The sequence below is a fragment of the Microcaecilia unicolor genome, chromosome 4, assembly GCF_901765095.1.
Source record: "Microcaecilia unicolor chromosome 4, aMicUni1.1, whole genome shotgun sequence".
Lineage (NCBI taxonomy): Eukaryota > Metazoa > Chordata > Amphibia > Gymnophiona > Siphonopidae > Microcaecilia > Microcaecilia unicolor.
The window spans coordinates 153316647-153336671 of NC_044034.1; the positions used below are offsets into that span (position 1 = coordinate 153316647).

Below are 20025 nucleotides of genomic sequence, written 5' to 3' on the forward strand. Positions count from 1 at the left end.
CATTCCATGGTGATGACCCTACATTTTTTTAAATCATTAAATCTAAGCTGCCAAGTTCTAGACCATTCCTCTAGCTTTGCTAAGTCCTTCATCATGTTATTCACACCATCAGGAGTGTCTACCCTGTTGCAGATTTTGGTATCCTCCGCAAAGAGGCAAATCATACCAGACAGCCCTTCAACAATATCTCTTACAAAAACGTTAAAAAGAATCAGCCCAAGAACTGAATCTTGGGGCACACCATTGGTAACATCCTTTTTCTCAGAATGAGCTCTATTTACCACCACCCTTTGTCACCTTCTACTCAACCAGTTCCTGCATTTGGGCTGCAAAAACCCAAGGGACCAGTACAGTTTAGGGGGTGAAGAACTTTTGTGCACAAAAGAGGAGCGGGACTTGGATGTGATCATATGTGATAAGTGGCCAAACAGGTAGAAGGATGCTTAGATGCATAGGGAGAGGAATGGCTGGTAGCAAAAAGGAGGTGATGATGTATCTGTATAAGACTCTGGTGAGACCTCATTTAGAATATTGTGTACAATTCTGGAGACTGCACCTTCATGGAGTTGGTCCAGACAGTGGCTACTATAATGATCAGTGGTCTTTGTCATAAAGCATATGGGGACAGACTTAAAGATCTCAATAGGTATACTTTGGAAGAAAGGCAGGAGAGGGGAGATATGGTAGAAGCATTTAAATAACTATGTGGCATAAATGCACAGGAGGTGAGTCTCAGTTGAAAGGAAGGTCTGAAACAAGGAGGCAAAGGATAAAGGTGAAAGAAGACAGACTCAGAAGTAACCTAAGGGAATACTTCTTCACAGAAAGGGTGGTGAATTCATGGAATGGCCTTCTGGTGGAAATAGTGGAGACAAAAACAATGTCTGAATTCAAGAGAGCTTGGGACAAGTACATAGGATCTCTAAGGGAGTGATAGGGAGGTTAGATGGCATGGATGGGCAGACTGGATAGGCTATATGGTCTTTATCTGCCTACATTTTTCTATGTTTCTATGTGATGCATACAGGGAAGGTGAGAAGATGACTGCTGTTATAGTAGTGGCTTCTGGCTGCCATCAGATAGCACTAAGAGAGAGACTTTGAGGAATCACTTATGGTGTCATGGATGTTCTGTAGTCACCTGGTGATCCAAAAATAAAAAGCTAGACATGTTCCTCTTAAAAGTATTTAGTGTGTTAGGGCTGTACACCCAGGAGGACCATTTCAACATAAATCTTCTTAATTTGAGACAGCTAAATACTACTTTACAGTTTCATTATGTTTTGTTCTATATAGCATTCTTATGGGATACGAAATGTAAGATCAGTGGTGAAATTATTTTTACAACATGAAATGGCTGACCAGGCCTCTCTATGATTATGTCCTAGAAATAGCTGATCAGACTTGCCAAACTGGTACCTTTTTTTAAAGATGTAGGGTTCCTTTTATTAAGCTGTGGTAAGTTCTAATGCACATTTAGTGCGGCTTAAATGGTCTTACTGCAGGACGTGCTCAGGCGTCCTGCAATAAGTTCGGCATTGGCGCACACTACCTACACGCTAAAAAATATTTTTTTATTTTTGGTTGAAGGGCGTGTGTCTGGGGGATGGAGAGTGGGAGCGTTAGTGCTTACTGATTAGTGCCAGATTACCCCATGAGCCCTTACCGCGTACAAAAATGGTTGGTGGTAAGTCCTCATGCAGTAATGTCTATAATGGCCACATGCTAACAGTAATATAAGTGCATGACAAGCAAAAGGAGAGGAATTCAATGGTGCTGTGAAATCCATATAGCAAAAGAACATCACATGGGCCTCAAGAATGGGTATGAAGAACAAGCTTTATTCAAAGGCCTGATACCGGCCATGTTTTGGCAGATTCCTGCTTCAGGGGTTGGCTGTGATTGTTTGATGGATTCCAATGTAATATGGTCTAACGTGTCCAATTCTAATAGTTGAACTCTGTAGGGAAACAGCATCTGTATAATGTTCACGCTAAGTCACATTGTTGCTGGGTGGACTAAATGGGTAACATGGTTCTTGTCTGATATAATAGTTTATCACAGTGGTAGGAATAAGATTGTGAGGTTGCAGTATTGTGTATTTCCTCCCCAAGCAAAGTGCAGATGATACCATAACAGCACTGCAGATCATGGAGTAATCTAATGGGTGCCAGCAGGCTACAGCCCTAGAGAAACAAACCAGATTGGTGATACAAGCTTTTTGATGCCTGGATACTGTTGAACAATGCTGTGGGGGCCTACTAGGCTGGATGGTTGAGTAGTGGCCTCACTAGTTCTAGTAGCTGTTTGCTGGATTAAATATAGCATCTTGATGCTGATCTGCCCAAGATGGCAGAGAAAATCTAACCATAGAGTTTTTTCTTATTAATGGTCAAAACATTTATAGCTGGCAGTGTGGTACAGCTGGGCGGTCTGGATGGACTTATTGCTTCTTTTTTCTGCCATCTGCTTTTTACTTCTAATAATAAATGAGCTCATTCTTTATGATAGAAAACTCACCCTTTTTCTCCTGTTGCTCTTTGTATGTATTCTGTTTGCAGGATGCAGTGTCAAAGTACCAGGAAGTGGTGAATAACATGGAATTTGCTCGAGAACTTCAGAGGGGTTTCATGGCCTTGAGCCAAGATGTAAGTTGAAGAACATTTTCTGCTCAAAAGATGTTAGCTCCCTGAGCCAACCCCAACAGCATGTAAATACCCATGGACAAAAAAAGTTTACTTTTTTCATAAAATACACACAACACAGTTCTACCTGTGCTCTGCCTACTAACTGTTTGAGTAAAAGTAGCCGTTCTCTCCCCCTCCTTTTTTTTTACACCCTTTTCTGCATGTAAAACAGGCTTTACACAAAAAAAGACTTCATAATATTGCTAGAACACAGCAGGACATATTTGAGGTATTAGCTACAATTAAAAGCTTTGAATTGTCATTGCATATCTTTAAATTTATATGCAAACTACTTTGGTTGTACCACAGAAAAGTGCAGTATCAAATGCATTACCTTTACCTCTACCCTTTAGTATTAACAACAAATAGTATAGAAATACCTTTGGAAGTGTGAATATTTTTGCAGGATGTTTTGTAACTGCTTTTTGTCCTATTAGACCTGAAATCTGCTGCTTCTGGTGGTTTTGATTAGCAGCAAAAATGCTTTTTGTGTTCTTTTCTGTTTCCCCTGTGAATTACCATTTTAGTTTGTTTCCTGTTGTAGGGTGGTTTGACAAGTGTCACAAGACCATAAGGAGTTCATGCATTTGTATGTTCATTTCATCAGGGAGCTATCTTACAGGAAAAAGGGGCAACATTGGTAGGAAGTAGCAGCATCTGTCAGCTGGGGCTGTTGCCATAGACTTATGCATGAGATGGACAACTAGTTTAACAGCAAAGGAAGGCTGTGTGTGCATTGTTTGTTTTGTGGCGTGGATCAAGTAGTTGATGGGTGGGAGACCTAAGGGACAGTGGCAGTAGAGGTTGTAAATGAGGGAAAGGGTATAGGCAAGGTCCTGAATAGCAGTAGCTGGGAAGGTTGTAGGGGCTGGAGGTGTGGCAGCAAGGCATCCAAAAGGAGCAGTTGTGGACTAGGCTTGGAGGAAATTGCTAGTGCTAGTAATGCTTTCTGATGCAGCTGTGACTGTTACTGAGAGGAGTACATCATGAGACATACCTTGGAGCTCGCAGATAAGGTAGCAAAATAACTATGAGCATTCTGATTTTCAGTTTTAGAAACAGTAACCTCCTTGTCTTTACCAGAGCAGTATAGAACCTGTGAGTTTGTGTTCATCGACTAGCATATGAATACAGATAAAAGGCTTGTTGGCTTTGCCCTAAAGGCTCCATGCAGCCTCACTAGATCACTGTTTCTCTGTCTCTGGTTGACGGTGACAGGTGGACATTGCAGCTTCTACACTGGTTATAGGACTAGCTCCGCCACCAGTTGGAGAACTGGATGCCAGTTGATCCGAGGGTTTTGCCTGTTTCTTAAAACAAAGGAAGATCAGCCAGTATTGAGTGCATATAACAATGGCAGTATTTGTTTCCATGAGGATCTTGTATATTTTCAAACTTTCTTCAACTCGTTTGGTGTAGAATCCTGGTAAGAATACAGTGACCATATTTATTCCTTGGTAACAATGCTATTTTGATTTCTTTGACCAGATTCAGAAATCAATAAAGAAGGCAGCACGTCGGGAGCAACTTATGAGAGAAGAAGCAGAACAGAAACGCTTAAAAACGGTCCTTGAGCTGCAGTTCATATTGGACAAATTGGGTGATGAAGAAGTACGCAGTGATTTGAAGCAAGGATTAAATGGTGTACCTATATTGACAGAAGAGGAGCTGACCCTGTTTGATGAGTTTTACAAACTGGTTGAACCTGAAAGAGACACAAATCTGAGGTAGCAACAGACATACTCAATTGGTTAAAAAACAGTATTCAGCACAACATAAATTTTATATGCAATGGCCCTCGTAGTTTTACCAAGAATTTTTTGGATTTTATAATTTTTTTTGACTGTTTGCATGTTAAATCCTGAAAATTTTTTATTTGCTGCCGAACAGTATTTTTTAACTGACACGGCAGTTGGCAAAATTGGTGCAGTGGGGTTATGTGTGTGTGCTATGTATTTCTTTTCATAGGTCATTGATGAGTATGTTCAGCTTGTACTTGCATTCTTTTAGCTTTCATTAACTGCATCATTGAACAAATCTCGAATTTCTTTTCATTCACCAGACCAGCCCAGAAAGAATGGGTTGTGCCCCTTGGTCAGCAGGTGGAAATGGAATGAAGACTTGTGAGCTCTGCCCTAATTAGGGCACTGTACAGTCACTTGCTTTTCATTATTCAGTGTCTCCAGCAGATGTGGTAGGCATGCTGTGCAGCTCAGGACTGGATTTTTATGTCTTTGGTTCTTGGATCTAGATGGAGGACTGGTCATCCAGGAAATATCCAGGGCCCTACTTGGGGCCAGTTGCTCGCTTGGGGAATACCTGGAAGACACACAGGTCCTTACCCTGTCACCCAGCAAGCTTAAAGGGATTTTATTTCTCCCTGCCCCCCCCCCCCAACCAGAAAAAAAGAGCACTGTTCTCGTAGGCACAGGCTGATGAGGAGCAGACCAAGGGAATGTCAGCTAGTGCTGCAGTGTTAAGGTGACCAGTGGATTAGGAGAGAGCTCTGGCAGTCCATGGCCGCTTGCTTCCTCATGAAACCTGAGCCACTTATGGAGTGGTGCAGTTACAGGGGCTCATAATTGTTCAGTTCACTGGTCAGTCACTCAATCCACTGGAAGGTAGCTGGCAGTACAGTGCAGTCATCGGTTGCTGCATCAGAGAGAGTGCTGTTGGAGTGTGCTAATGTTGTATGTGTTCTGGTGGCTGCCAATATAAGCAAAAAAAAAAAAAAAACAACAAAACAGTTAAATGGACAATGGGTGGCAGAAGATCCTTTATTCATAATCAAACAATCCGACTCGGACCGTGTTTAGATTCTAAGGCCTGCATCAGGGGTTAATTCACATCTGATTTTGATACAATACAATATGTAGCTTGCCCAGCAAAAACAGTAAACTCCACACAGTCTCAAATGTGAAAATGTATGCATTCACAATTGAAAACAGGAAGTATCACAAGTCCTAAGCTGGAGAATCGCTCAGAAATTCTCCAGTTTAGGACTTATTACTTCCTGTTTTCAGTCGTGAATGCATACATTTTCACATTGAGATTGTGTGGCGTTTACTGTTTTTGCTGGGCAAGCTACATATTGTATCAAATTCAGATGTGAACTGACCCCCGATGCAGACCTTGGAGCCAAAACACGGTCTGTGTCGGGTCATTTGATTTTGAATAAAGGATTTTCTGCCACCCATTGTCCAGTTCGCTGTGTTTTGCTTATATCTTGAGTATCCTGCGGAGTGATTCTTCCTTGGTTTTATATTGGTGGCTGCTAAGGCAGTTTTGGGCAGTGCAATTCCTGCAGCTGGGAGCAGTAGAGTACACAAAGCAGACTGTTTTCATGTTCTAGCTGTGGGGAGAAGCTACATATTGGCTGTTAGTAAGGGATGAAGCTGAGATGGCTGATTCCTCTTAACTCTTGGTGAGGCAGAAAAACATGGGAGAGGCGGCCGTTCTGTTTCTGATTACAGTCCTCCCCCCTGTTTTTGACTTCAGAAGAAGTGCTGACACAGGTAGCTGTCTCCCCACAGGGATCTGCTATGGGATCAGTGAACATTGGCAGTTCTGGATTTGGGGGAAACATTTTCATCTGAATTTATCTTCCTGATGCTTACGGCCCTTATAATGTGACAGGAAAAGGACTTTGCAGGCCAGGAGAAAAGTGGATGTCTTCTGGTTTTGAAGGAACCCATGTAAGTTGAGAAGTCTTGGCTTGAGGCCTCTAGAGGATTGAGAAGCGCAGTCGGAGGTATTCATTCATTTCATTATTTATATACCGCTTAGAACTAAGCGGTTTACAGTTTCAATTTACATGTACTGAGTCTGTCACTAGTGGCAACCTGAGGCAACGGAGGGTTAAGTGACTTGCCAGGTTCACATGGAGCTGCAGAGGGTTATGGGATCTGGACAATAGTGTTACCAGTGTGGTGGACAAAGGAACTTCACGGGCAGATTCTTTAGAAGAAGGCAAACTTCCCATTGGAGAGGTGATGACCCTACAACAATCCATCTTTTTTGGAGAGAGGACCTGCTAGCCATGATCACACAGGCACTTGAAGTTCTGAGCATTTCATAGATGCCACCATAGGAAACTGGGGCTGCAGGAGATCGTATCTTGGAGGGGATACATAAGACTGCAAGAGCCTTTCCAATCCATTGGGCCATTCAGAGTCTCATCTTGGCACAGTGGGATGCATCAGAGGTCTAAGGGTTGGCAGGGCCATGGGTATGCTATACCTGCTGGTCCCAGAAAAGGAGAGACTTGGGCTGCCTAAGGTGGATGCCTTGGTTATGACTGTGACCAAGAAGACAAATCATTTCTCTGGAAGGTGGAACAGCATTAAATGATCATATACTCGAGGCATTGTTGAAGCAAGCCTTTTGAATTATCAGGCCTCTAGGCTGTTTGCAGAGCTTGTATGTACAGAGCTTGTTTGCATTGGGTGCAGTAAGAGGAGACTCTGGGTATTGCAGTGCATAGGAGGTGGGTATAGCTTATATGGCAGATGGCTTGTATGGCCTCAGCTGGAATTCCTTAGCATTATGACTGTGTATGTTTTGGCTCGAAGGCAGTGGTTACCGAACCTGATCCTGGAGGTACCCCAGCCAGTCAGGTTTTTGGGATATCCACCATGAGAAATTTGCATGCACTGCCTCCACTGCATGCAGATGTCTCTCATGAATAGTCATGGTGGGTATCCCAAAACCCTAACTGGCTGGGGTGCCTCCAGGACCAGGTTTGGGATCCACTGCTCTAAGGAATTAGTCTGTGGATATGGTTTCTAAGACCTGGCTTAGTATGCTGCCCTTTAGAGGAAAGTTCTTGCTTGGTGAGGATTTGGAGAAGCTGATCAAGGACCAAGCCCCAGAAATTGTGGGAAGACAAGCCAGAAAGCTCCTGTTTCTCTTTGTGGAAGTCTAATTCAGGGCGGCGTAGTGCTGTCATCCAGGTAAGGGAGGTTCCTCACAACTATTCTCCAAATAGGTTTTCTTTATTGTCCTTACCAGACCAATCCAGAAGATGTGGATTATGTCTGTTGACCAGTGGATGAAGACAGGGAAATAAGTGCTTTGCCCTTTAAGAGCTTCGTGCAGCCTTAGCTCCTTTAGTATTTTTCTGTCTGCAGCATATGGTGATCTATCGACCTCTTGGACTTCCCGAGGAATCAGCTCCTGAGCCAGTTGGAAAACTGGTTCCCAGTTTGAGCTAGGGGGTTGAGTATTTTTCAAAAATTTTATATCTATATCTAACATATTAAGAGAGGATTTTATCTTGTACAGGGGATATACCCAAAGGAGTTTGAGTCCGATCCCATGCTTCTTCCCCCTCCTACCTGGTTGTTCTCTTCGGTGCTGGTAGTTTTATTTTTATTCTTTCTACAGTTCAGTGTTAACAGCACAGCATATTCTAGTCAGGTGAGCAGACTTGTTTCTTTTGCAGGTGGAAGCCCCTTCAGCTGACTGTCACAAGGGTGCTCCAGCAGGCTCTGTGTGTTAAAACTAGTGCTGAAAACAGCTCACTTATTTCATTGAGGCAGCTCGGATTTCATACCACTTTTCTCCTCTCCTGCATCGCCAGTTTGGTGCAGTTTGTCTTAGCAGCGGTGACTTCTCACAGAGTCCCCAGGTGAGAGAGCAAAGCAGTGAAAGTTGCTGCGGGACAGTACAGTATTGCCAAGGCACACCACCTTCATGGTCAGAACTGCTGGTTTCAGTTTTTGATCGGATGTCTCTCAGCTTCTTCTGGCCCCAGAAGGAGATCTTGCTTTTTCAAACTTTGTCTAGCACTCCTCACAAAGTGCAGGAACGAAAGCCATTTTAGATTCATTCTATCTTCTGGCTAATTTGGGGACAGGGCCATCAATTAGATGTACTTAAGAGGCCCTTTTCTTCAGTTCCAGAGCCTACATGGCCTGTTAGAGCAGACCTTCCTTTTTTCCAGAGATTTTGTTGCTGCATAATGCTTTTTCACTTAAAAGATCTCAAGGTTCCTGAGTTATTTTCAGTTAGCTCCCTCTGCTGCTCCTGAAGGTAATTCTTCAGCTGAAAAGGTATGTGGACACTCCAGATGATTTAGATTCTCGGTCAGCCCCTTCAGAAGCACTTGGATCAGCATAGGTCTTTGGCTTCTAGATCAGCCTCTTCAGAAGCACTTTTGGATCAGTATAGGTCTTTGGCTTCTAGGTCAGCCTCCTTGGCTGAACCACTTGAACTTATAGTGGGAGAAGGAGATGATCCTACAGTGGTGAAACTTATTAAAAAGAGAAGTGCCGTGTGCTATTTTATTTCTCGGATCTTAGAGAGCCTAAGTATTTCAGTCAGTCCTACGCAGGACACTCCTTTGGTGGGAGACCCCATCTTAGAAGGAGCATCTTCAAAGGCTTTTTCTTTACACCAAGCTATTTTAGCACTTATTTCAGCAGAGTGGGACTCTTTCTGAAGCAGGGTTTAGAGTAGGCAAAGCCATGGTGAAGCTTTATCACTTGTCAGAGAAGGATAAATTTAAGCTTCCTGAAGTGGATGCTTTGCTAAATCTACCCTCTCTATACTCTTTATCTTTTGTCAAAAGTTTGTAGTTCCTTTCCATACTTAATTGTAAGCCGTTCAGAAAGTTCGCTTTTGAGCGGTGTATCGAGATCTAAATAAACTTGAAACAGCTGTTAACTAAGAAGACTACTATCCCTGTAGAAGGGAACTCGGATTTAGATTTGCAGGATAGTGCGGCAATTCTATAATTGGGTGCCTAGATATGCGTGTTTTAGCACCAGTAATCAACAGTGATGTACATATAAGCAATAGGTGCTATTCTGTAAGGTAGCACTAAGTGCTTTACTGTGTAACTAAGAGAGGACATACATGTGGGGAGCATGGGCGGGCCATTAGTGTGTCACCAAACAGTGTTCACAAGTTATAGAAAACTATCAGTTGCATGCATTGATTGGCACACCTAGGTGCACCCACTTGACCAGCCATTCAACTAGCGTAAGTGACTGTGCCTAACTTGTGGTGCATCAAAGTGTGTTTGTGCTAGAATTCTGTGTCGACTTAAGCCCTAAATGCTGTCATAGAATTGGTACTAAGTGCACACCCCCTCGTGATGCCTACTTCTTGGTGCCAAATTATAGAATTGTCCTTTAGGTGTCTAGAAACTATTCAGGCATTTGAGGTTTCTGTCTTAGGGTTGCAAGCTGCTATTTGCAATGCATATGTTTCTAGAGTATGTCTCTGTTGGCTACAACAAGTTCAAGCATGGTTCTCTCGATTACCGCCAGGTGCCTCCTTTGGCTGATGAATTGGTCTGCTGATGCAGCCAAACAGTAAAGGGGTGGAAAGGACCCAAAATCAAATGATCAGTCAACCACACAAGGGTAAGATGCTCCAAAAGAACCCTTTATTCAGACCCAACACGGTCCGTGTTTTGGCTAGAACAGCCTTCCTCAGGGGTCAATCTATTGGTGTTCAATAATGTATTGATTGATTGAGCATTTAGATATCTTGGTGAGCTTTTTATATAACGTGCTGCCGATATAAATGCAAAAATTGGCTCAAAAGGGAGCATTCTTGACTGCGTTGGATTTCAAGGCGGCCTACCTTCCTATTTCCTTTTGACCTTCACATTAGGATTATGCGTGTTCTAGGTTCAATGGTGGTGACCATAGAGGTAGTTCGTGGGTGAGAGCTCATATGCACCCTTTGCAGGTTCCTTCTCTCCTAGATCAAGGAAGGTCCTACTGAGAATCTACTTGACATTCATAACTCTAGTAATGTGCACTGCTGAGAGAGCAATCGGATGTCTTTCAGCCCAAAGAAAAAGGCGCGTTTTGTCCATGTTTGCTGGGGTCCACCTTAAGAGTCAGCTGTCAAGAAAAAGATCTAGGTGTCACTGTAGACAATACGTTGAAATCTTCTGCCCAGTGTGTGTCGGCAGCCAAAAAAGCAAACAGGATACTAGGAATTGTTAGGAAAGGGGTGCAAAATAAGACCAAGATAATTATAATGCCTCTATCACTCCATGGTGCAATCTCACCTTGAGTATTGCGTTTAGTACTGGTCGCCATATAGTGGAATTAGAAAATGATAAAGGGAAGAGCAACCAAAATGATAAAGGGAATGGAACTCCTCCCATATGAGAAAAGGCTAAAGTGATTAGGGCTCTCTTCAACTTGGAAAAGAGACAGCTGAGGGGGAATATGATTTGAGGTCTCCAGAATCTTGAGTGGAGTTTAAAGTTCAAAGACCTGAGGACACCCAATGAAATTACATGAAATACTTTTAAAACAAATATGAGGAAATATTTTTCACTTAAAGAATAGTTAAGCTCTGGAACTTTTTGCTGGAGGATGTGGTAACAATGGTTAGCATATCTGGGTCTGAAAAAGGTTTGGACAAGTTCCTGGAGGAAAAATCCATAGTCTCTTATTGAGCTGGACATGGGGGAGCCACTGCTTGCCCCGGGATTGTTAGCATGGAATGTTGCTACTAATTGGGTTTCTGCCAGGTACTTGTGACCTGGATTGGTCACTGTTGGAAGCAGGATAGTGGGCTAGGTTGACCATTGGTCTGATTCATTATGGTTGTTCTTATTGCTGTCTCACTGTCTTAAGACTTACTGGCTTGTGGCACAAGACTCTGGAAGGCACACGTTGCAATTCGGACTACTCCCAGCTTCAGCTGGTTGGTAGATAGTTCATTTTGAGCAAACGCCTTTTCTCATGTGCTGCTTAACCCAGAGAGCTCCCCAGCCAAGGAGGCTGACATTTGTAGTCAGTACCACCCAGTTGGGAACCTCTAAGCTCACTCGACGCAAAAAAAAAAAAAATTGGGAGAATGGAGCCACCCTTCATGCTGAATCTTGCCGGATTTGTCTGTGATCCTGACATCATAGCCCTGAGAAACATGGTGGAGCAGTTCAGCATGGGACATACGAACAGGAGATGGGAGGCCTACACAGCTTTGTGGGATGTTTGGAATAGGTGGTAGTCCTGGGACAGTTTAGGAGGGACAGCTGGGGCCTGCATAGGTTGGGTGGTCACTAGGAAGTTCTTTTGTTAGGGTATCTCTAGTGTTTTTGAACTGGTCCACATAGAGATGCTGCAGACACTAAGGCTACTCCCTAGCTTACAGCAACCTCCCTACCTTTGCTTACACGGAGAAGGGGAGAGGCAGATCAGTCACTTGCACAATATTTCCTCTGCTTCTGCAGTGGGCCCATCCTAGGCTCTTGTGTTTAAAAAATAAAATAGTTTTTGGCTTATGAACAATTTTTAAGATGAGTACGTAATATTTTGTTCAAGAGAAATTTAGACTATTAATGCAAGCTCTAATCCTGACTAAAATTGACTATTGGAATATCATTTATTTGAGATGTACTAAACATCTAACTAGAAAACTCTGCTTGATTTTGTTTAAAGAAATTTGACAGTTTCCCCCCATTTTGCTCGACTCAAATGTTTACCAGTGGAAGCTCGAAAAAGCGTCAAAGTTTGCTGTTTTGTTTTTAAGCTTGTCCAAGGTTTGGCACCAATTTATCTATACCCTTTGATTACAATACTGACATCAACATACAACCCTTGGAAATATTTGTTTATCTTTGTCCTCTTTCAAAGGATTGTGTTCTAAGATAATGTTTTCTAATTCTTTTGTTGATCAAATCCCCAAAATTTGGAATGCCAGTCTGTATTATCTCTCTCTTCTCTTATACATCTTTCCGTAAACTTCTTAAGGCAGCTTTTTTTTAGGAAATATGTACTCAGGCCAGTGATGGTTAGCTGTTATGTCATGATTAACTAAGTACCTTTTTGTAAGCTCCCAGTTATTGTACTGGTCTCTAATGCTATTGTAATCCATTCCAAACTATTTTTTGCTGCGAGCGGATAGAGTTCTCTGGTAATGTAATGTTTCTTATCCACCCAATTTAGTATATAGGCAATCACCAGCTGTGGTCGATTCTCCCTTTCTCTGATTGGCCTGGTACAATGGCTCTCCCATCATCTTTAGGACCAGATTTTATGGTAGCCTTTAAGGCCCCCAGCTTCTGAATCTTTCACAATTCCCACAGACCAATGAGGTGTAAATTATTGTGCCAGCTCCTATACTCTTGGTTTGTTATTTTTCTCAAACGGTTAGTTTGAATTCTCGTGCCGGAGCATCTGTAGTTGCTGTGCCAACCAGCCTGTCTCATCCTCTTGGCTAGACACTTGGTTCCAAGTGCTCTACCCTCCATTTATATGTGTCAAATTTTTCCTTGAGTTTTCTCTAGTGCTAAATGCATCTTGTTAAGGCTGCTGATGCACTGTTTGATGTCTCCTGTACCAGGTCACTGTCCACCAGCTGCATGGATTTTTCACCATTTGCTGCCATCTTTGCCTTGTGTGCCCATGTCTTCTCTCTGCTCTGTTGCAGGGGTTTTCCAGACATATCCAACCACTCTACACCACTCCAAATCATACCCAAGTGGTTCGCTCATTTATTGGTGTTCTACCCAGTCTCGTGGTAAACTAATCCCCAGACACTTAAATAGACTGGGGGTGGGGGCTTGTACCCAGGAGCTCTGTCTGCAACTAGTGTCTACTCAGCTATGCTGGAAGTCCGGGCTCATGTCTTTGTTCTCTGTCTTCATCTGCTAGCTGAGGAGCATAACCTATTCTGGGCTGGTCTGGTTTGAATCAAGGAAAGAAAATTAGCAGGTAAGACCAAATATTTTTTTCCATTTGTGTATTTAGCTTTGGCTATTGGTTCTAATTTGTGCAGGAGAGTGTTTGTCCTGCTACCCCAGTGATCAGGGAAAATGCGTGTAAGTGGTCCACATTCAACTGCCAATCTGGCATCACCTCATCGTGCAGGGGGTACTGCACCAAATCTTTGCTACATTTATAGTTAAAAAGAAGAATAAACTGTGAAATTCACATGTATTTGCTGCTGTTAAAATATAGTAATGCAAGTTGATTTGCTAGGGGCACATTGAAAAAATGTTTTAATTTTAGCTTTGGGGTAATTGCACATCAAACTTTTTGTTTGTTTGAGCCCTTATACCAAAAGGGGATTTCACTGTGTTCCAGCCAGTAATATCTGTGTACTTCATAAAATGAAAAGTACTAACTTAACTTCCAAAATAGTTTGCTAAAATAGTAGGTAGATTTATTTGGTTGAATGTTACAAGACATCACCTGATGGAACATTGCCTGGAGAGGTGAAAGCTTTTTCATTAAAACATTTGTTGATTTAATAAAGGCATCTCTACTCAGCTACTTTGGTTTTCCTTTAGTAAATTATATTAAAAAAAAATTCTGAATGCCTGGCAGGTGAATGCACAAGGCAGTCTAAAAACAGTAGGAAAGGTACTCCAGCTAATAGGGATAAGACAGGAAAAGAGAAAAGAGCAGAAAAAAAGCACATAAATACCAGTCAACAGATTCACAGATTGACAAATACAGGCATACAAATACTCGGGCTGACTTGTATTGAAAAAGCAGCAGAAAGTGTTTTAGGTTCTAATCAGGTGTGTGGTCACAGATTTTATTTTATTTATTTTTAATGGTTATCCATTAACCTTTTTGGTTCAAGGTTGAATGAGCAGTATGATCAAGCTTCGATTCACCTGTTGGATTTGCTGGAAGGCAAGGACAAGCCAGTTTGTGGAACTACTTGTAAGTACAGAATTGCTGGCATATCTCTAATAGTGGGTTCTTAGCAGGCATCAGATTTGAACACTTTTTTTCAGTCTCCTGTGCACCAAGTGCTGCTTGTTAGTATACTATAATGATCTATCTGCAATGTAAGCAGTTATTTGGGCCTATGCCAATTTTTTGCTTCCTGTGTGTCTTCCAGAAGGAGAGGTGGCTCAGGAGTGGGCTGCTGTACTTCAGCACCATGTCCATGTTGTTGCTATTGCCTAGTTGTACTGGATAGGGACGAACCAGCAGTCAGCTGAGGTGGACTCGTTAGGTAGCATTTCACAATTCACAGAAGTGGTGAATTATTTTGTGCCAAAGTGAGGTGTGCAATGAAAGGAGAAACAAAAGATGACTTGCAAAAAAGGAGAACTTTAGGAGAGCAGGGTAATGTCTGGCTGGGCAGATAGAACAGAATGGCTGGGCAGATAGAACAGAATGGAGCAGAAACAGGTGGGTACTGTGTTGGAAGGGTGGCTTACACATGCTTAGAGGCTGGCCTAGGCTTTTCTGAGCACTGGGAGAGCATGTCATCCGTGTCACTGTCAGATTATATCACCAGTGTGTGGCTGACTCATCCTGCTTGTTTGAATTCCTTTTATCGCGGTGCTTGGTTTCTTTCATGGAAGATGAGTGTTTTGGCTAGTATAATGTTGGAAACACAAACAGTTTCACTAGAGCTCTCCATTAAAAATGGCAATAACATGACACTAAATATAAGCTGTTTATGGTATAAAATAAGGAAATTGCGAGGCTGTTATTTCTCAGCAATGATGCTATAATGAATCGTTGAACTTGAGAAAGTGGTGGTTCACGTACCTGTAAAGATTTGCTGGAAAAGATGTCCCAGTCTGATGTACTATTTCTAATGATATCACAAACATGGGTTAATTGCAAATTGCATGACTCAAAAATGTGTTAACATAATGTAATTTGTTCTTTTTCTAGAACATAGATATTTTTGTGGTGATTAGTTTAAGTGTAACTTTCTGTAAAGTAACTTGTGTTGCAGGTATACTGAGCAGTCGTTTAAGATTAACCTGCTTCTGTTTTCAGTCAAAGCCTTGAAGGATATAGTAGATCGTATTTTGCAGAGCGGTTATTTCGACAGTGCCCATAACCACCAGAACGGCTTGTGTGAGGAGGAGGAAGCAGCTTCTGTACCTGTAACTGATGATCCACCAGCAGAACCTGGTAAGCTTTTCAGTCCTTTAGGCTAGCTGGCATGTTGGTTAGATGAGCAGTTTGCAGTGCTATTTGTCCTGTCTCGTTGCTCCATAAACTATAAAAAGTGGTAACTCGTGAAAGAAATACACATGTTCACACAGAGGGTACATTGCCACAGGATAGAAAACATTTTTCTGTTTCCGTAGATTATTGAAAACAAGTATCTGCAGAATTTTTTATTGAATATTTGGTTTACTGACCAGAGTGCTGGTATCATCTGTATTATAGAATGGCAGACTCTCCTGGAGGACCAGGTTTAATTCCCACTGCAGCTCCCTGTGACTCTGTACAAGTCACTTAACCTTCCATTGCCCCAGGTACAAAATAAGCACCTGTACATAATATGTAAACCACTTTCATTGTAACTACAGAAAGGCAGTATATTGGATTCCATGCCCTTTCCCTTTCCTTTCTGAAAAAGTGCTGCTGTTCAAGTCATGGGGTCAGGAGTTCATAGTTAAAAACATAGTTGACACTAAATGAATTTGTTATCTCCAGTGTACTGAATTTGAAAAATATGAAAATATTCTGTTATGACTCTAGAATATAGCAGGAATCACTGAATCTTGGCAGAGACACAGATCAGCTCTCTTGATAACATGCTTATTCATGGTAACTCAGAATTGTCCCCCATACCAAGCAGTGTTTTGTGTGTGGGGGGTGGGGGAGGGATGACCAGAATTTGCTCCTGCCTCAGACCACCACAAATGAACTGAGAACTTTCATTCCTTCTGCCTGCCTACCCACCTTAATCTGGACAGATATCACCTCTCCCCCCCCCCCCCCCCCAGTTCCAACCTGATCCAGGCACCTGCCAAGTCTTCCCTAGCCAACCCCCCATTACCTGTGTCTTTTCTGTCTGTTTTGCTCCCTGCCATCCTCAGGATGTGCTGTTTGGGATTATACTGAACCTTTAGCTTGCTTGCCAACCTTGATCCCTTCGTGGAGCTGTGCAGCTGTGTTGTCTGAGACTGCCAGATCCCTGCCCCCAATTGTGCTGCTCTTTTTGACTCTGAACTCCCACCACTACTGCTCTCAGTGAGTGCCATTGGTATCTGGAGGCTTAGCATATGCCTTGTTCTAATGAGCTGCTTTCTCTTTTAACTCTGAACATGGCAACATGACTGGCATAAGCTGGAAACAACCAGCCATAACCAAATTGATCCCACAAATTTCACTCTCCATTGCCCTTTCTGCATTGTGGCTGATATCTACTGTAGCTGTTCTTGCTTCTTCTCAAGCTCCATTCCCTCTGTGACTGTGAATGGCCTCCCGCCTGTTCTCGCACCCATCCTACCTGTTCTGTAGTGAAAGAGATCTGTGCTACAGTCTTTTATGTTCTGCTGCCTTCATTTCCTGGCTGCTTCCTGTTCCAGTATGTTGCAGGCTTCCCGTCACTGTGGCTCTAGCAGTGCCATGACCTGCCTGCTCTTCAGGGTTTGTAGTGTACTGTCAGAGTCACCACCGTAATCCTTGACTCTGGCTTTAATGCTGCAGCAGACTGCCTCCTTCCTTCTGCAGGCTCTTACTCCCCCCACCCCCACTCCCAATGTTGAACAGAGTAGGAGCTTAATGGACATGCTCCTGCTGCTCCAGATGGCTGACACTGCTCCTTGGACCTCCTGCAGCTCCATTCACCTGCTGGTATGTTTATGTTTATTCCCAGGACTGCCTGCACAGACATAAACCACTTCTGTTTTTCATATTTAAAACAAATAGCATAGCCAGATCTCAATTTTTGGGTGGGCCTGGGGGTGGACTGGATGGGCATGACCCATTCATTTCCTCTCTGTCCACCTCCCCCATAAAAATACCTTGGCTGGTGGGGATCTCTGGGCCCTGCCAGCTGAAGAATCTTCTGGAGTCCCCTGAGGATCGAGAAGTCTCATTCCCATGCCAGTCACCAACGCATATCAAGCCGCTGACACAGGCTGTCCCCCCTCCCCCCACCGCATATGCTCAGTTCATCCAGCATCCCCTTGCATGGTGGTGCCAATTGAACTAATCATATGTAAGAGGTTGGGTGAGGGGGGCAGTGCCAGTGTCAACGGTTGGAAGCATGCTGCTGAGCTGACTGCTGCAGGGCTCAGACTACTCAGGGTACTCCAAGCAGAAAGGACTCTCAAGCTGATGGGCTCGGGATCCCTGCCAGCTACACCAATGATGTGCATCACCACTAGGTGGGCCTGAAGTGAAACTGGGTGGGCCCCTGCTGACCTAGGTCCACCCATGGTTACGCCACTGATTTAAGTGTGTGTAAATGGTTTGTATAGCATATGCCTGATATCACTGTACAGTCAAGTAGCTTATTGAACCCTTGGAGGTAGTTATGCTAACAGGTTATCATTGATTCTGTTTCAAATTGGGTATATCACATATTAGGACGTAAATACAAACCACTAGATATTTAGCACTATTTAACTGGTCAGAACGATATTCAGTGGGGGATAACTGGCTATCTTCTGCTGAATATCAGCGGTTAGCGGCTGGTGGATAACCGGTTTTCTCCGAGGACAAGCAAGCTGCTTGTTCTCACATGTGGGTCGATGTCTGCGTCGGCCTAGGAATCGGCATTTTGCAAGCAAAATATAAAAAAAGTTTTGCCAGAGTCTTCTGGTGCGCGTGCAGCGCACACCACGCATGCACAGACCGATTTCCTGCCCGTCACATGAGCGCGTTCCCTCAGTTTTTCTTTTTCCGCGTTGAGGTGCAGTAGGTTTTGATCTCCACTCCTCTCAGGCCCAGGAAAAGAGTCTTCGAGTTTTTCGCTATTTCTTTATTTTACTTACAGTTAAAAAAAAAAAAATTCCCTGAGTGTCTTTTAGATTTGTTCACTTTTTCAAGTTTCCTTTGCGCGGTCGGGTTATCCCCTTTCTTTTTTGTGCCCTTTTTTCGGTTAACAGGTACAATTGCGTCTTTTGATTTTGCCGAAGCCGTTTTTCCTTCCATGTTAGCGAGGACACCCAGCGGCTTCAAACGTTGTACTCGGTGCAGCCGGACCATCTCAAGTACAGATACCCACGCCTGGTGTATCCAGTGCCTTGGGCCCGACCATAGCCCAGCCGCTTGTAGTCTGTGTCTTCGTATGAAGAAACGGACCCAAGTGTCTCGAGAAGCCGGTCCGGTCCTTCGACATCAGTACCGAGATTGGCGGCGTCGACATCGAGGGAAGCATCAACGTCAGGAGCGGAGGTAATGGCTGCTGAAAGACCAATTCGCGCTGGGAGCAGTGAGGCATCGAGTGGGTCTCCACCTGCCTCGAGGTCTCCTGTTACGCAGGCCCCCCAGGACCGACCTTCATCGGACCCGGCCCTGAGGAGGCGTGAGGATTCCACATCCTCCTCATCAGTACTGAGGAATCTCGATGACGGGCATCGATCGAAGGTGAAGATGCACCGTCATCGTTCTCCTTCGATACACAGTGCTGGGAGCTCCGGGGCATCGAGGGAATTGGCACCCGAGAAGCATCGGCGCCGAGAGGATCGCTCCCCCTCTATCAGGAGGTGCCGATGTGTCGGTCTTCTGGCAGCCCGGTGCCTGCTCCCAAGCCTCAACAGATTCTGCCACCGGCTCCTTTACCAACCCTGCAGCTTTGTCTGACGGTGGCTCTCGACGAGCGCATCAGGGCCCTGCTTCCAGAGCTTCTGGAAGGATTGCTGCGCCAGTCTGCTTCGGTGTCGGGGGTGTTTGCACCTTCCGTACCGTCTGCTGCAGCGGCATCTGGCCCTTTGCCTGTGGTGAGGTCCCCGACCTCGGTGCCGCCTGCCACCCAAGTCGACTCCCCATCGACATCGGTGGAGGAAGCTTCACTGCAGTCCAGGCGGGCGTCGACTTCTCGGCACTGCCATCGAGGATGTCGCTCCTCGGCATCGAGGCAGGCTCAGTTTCGGACTGCTCTGAGGGATGTCTTGTCCGATACTGAAGATGAGCGTTCGTGGGAAGAAGAGGAAGATCCCAGGTACTTTTCTTCTGACGAGTCCTAAGGGATTTCCTCTGAACCTTTTCCTCTACCAGAAAGGAGACTTTCTCTTCCGGAGAGTCTATCCTTTACCTCCTTTGTCCAGGAAATGGCTGAGGCTATTCCCTTCCCTATGGAGGTTGAGGATGAGCCCAGGGCTGAGATGCTCGAGGTCCTGAATTATCCTTCTCCGCCTAGAGAGGCTGCAACAGCTCCTTTGCATAATGTACTGAAGGAAGTCCTTATGTGAAATTGGTCGTTCCCTCTGTCTAATCCTGTGATCCTGAAAAAAGCTGAATCCTAATATTGGATCCACGGTGAACCTGGATTGATGAGGTCTCAGCTACCTCACAATTCCATGGTGGTGGACTCCGCCCTCAAAAGAGCCAAGAGCATTAGGGTCTAAGCCTCGGCGCCCCCAGGCAGAGAATCTAGAACCTTGGACTCTTTTGGGAGGAAGACGTATCAGGCCGCTATGCTTG

General features: G+C 44.1%; 1 protein-coding gene across 4 annotated transcripts in view; it reads left to right on the forward strand.

Annotated features, from left to right (window-relative positions):
- CAPRIN1 (cell cycle associated protein 1) overlaps positions 1 to 20025 on the forward strand; it is a 122233-nt gene that overhangs the window by 20776 nt on the left and 81432 nt on the right. For all 4 annotated transcript variants that reach the window (XM_030200762.1, XM_030200765.1, XM_030200764.1 and 1 more), the window contains exons 4-7: positions 2561 to 2647; positions 4175 to 4413; positions 14252 to 14334; positions 15415 to 15552. In XM_030200762.1, the coding sequence (XP_030056622.1) occupies positions 2561 to 2647; positions 4175 to 4413; positions 14252 to 14334; positions 15415 to 15552 (547 nt within the window). The remainder of the gene's footprint in view (positions 1 to 2560; positions 2648 to 4174; positions 4414 to 14251; positions 14335 to 15414; positions 15553 to 20025) is intronic.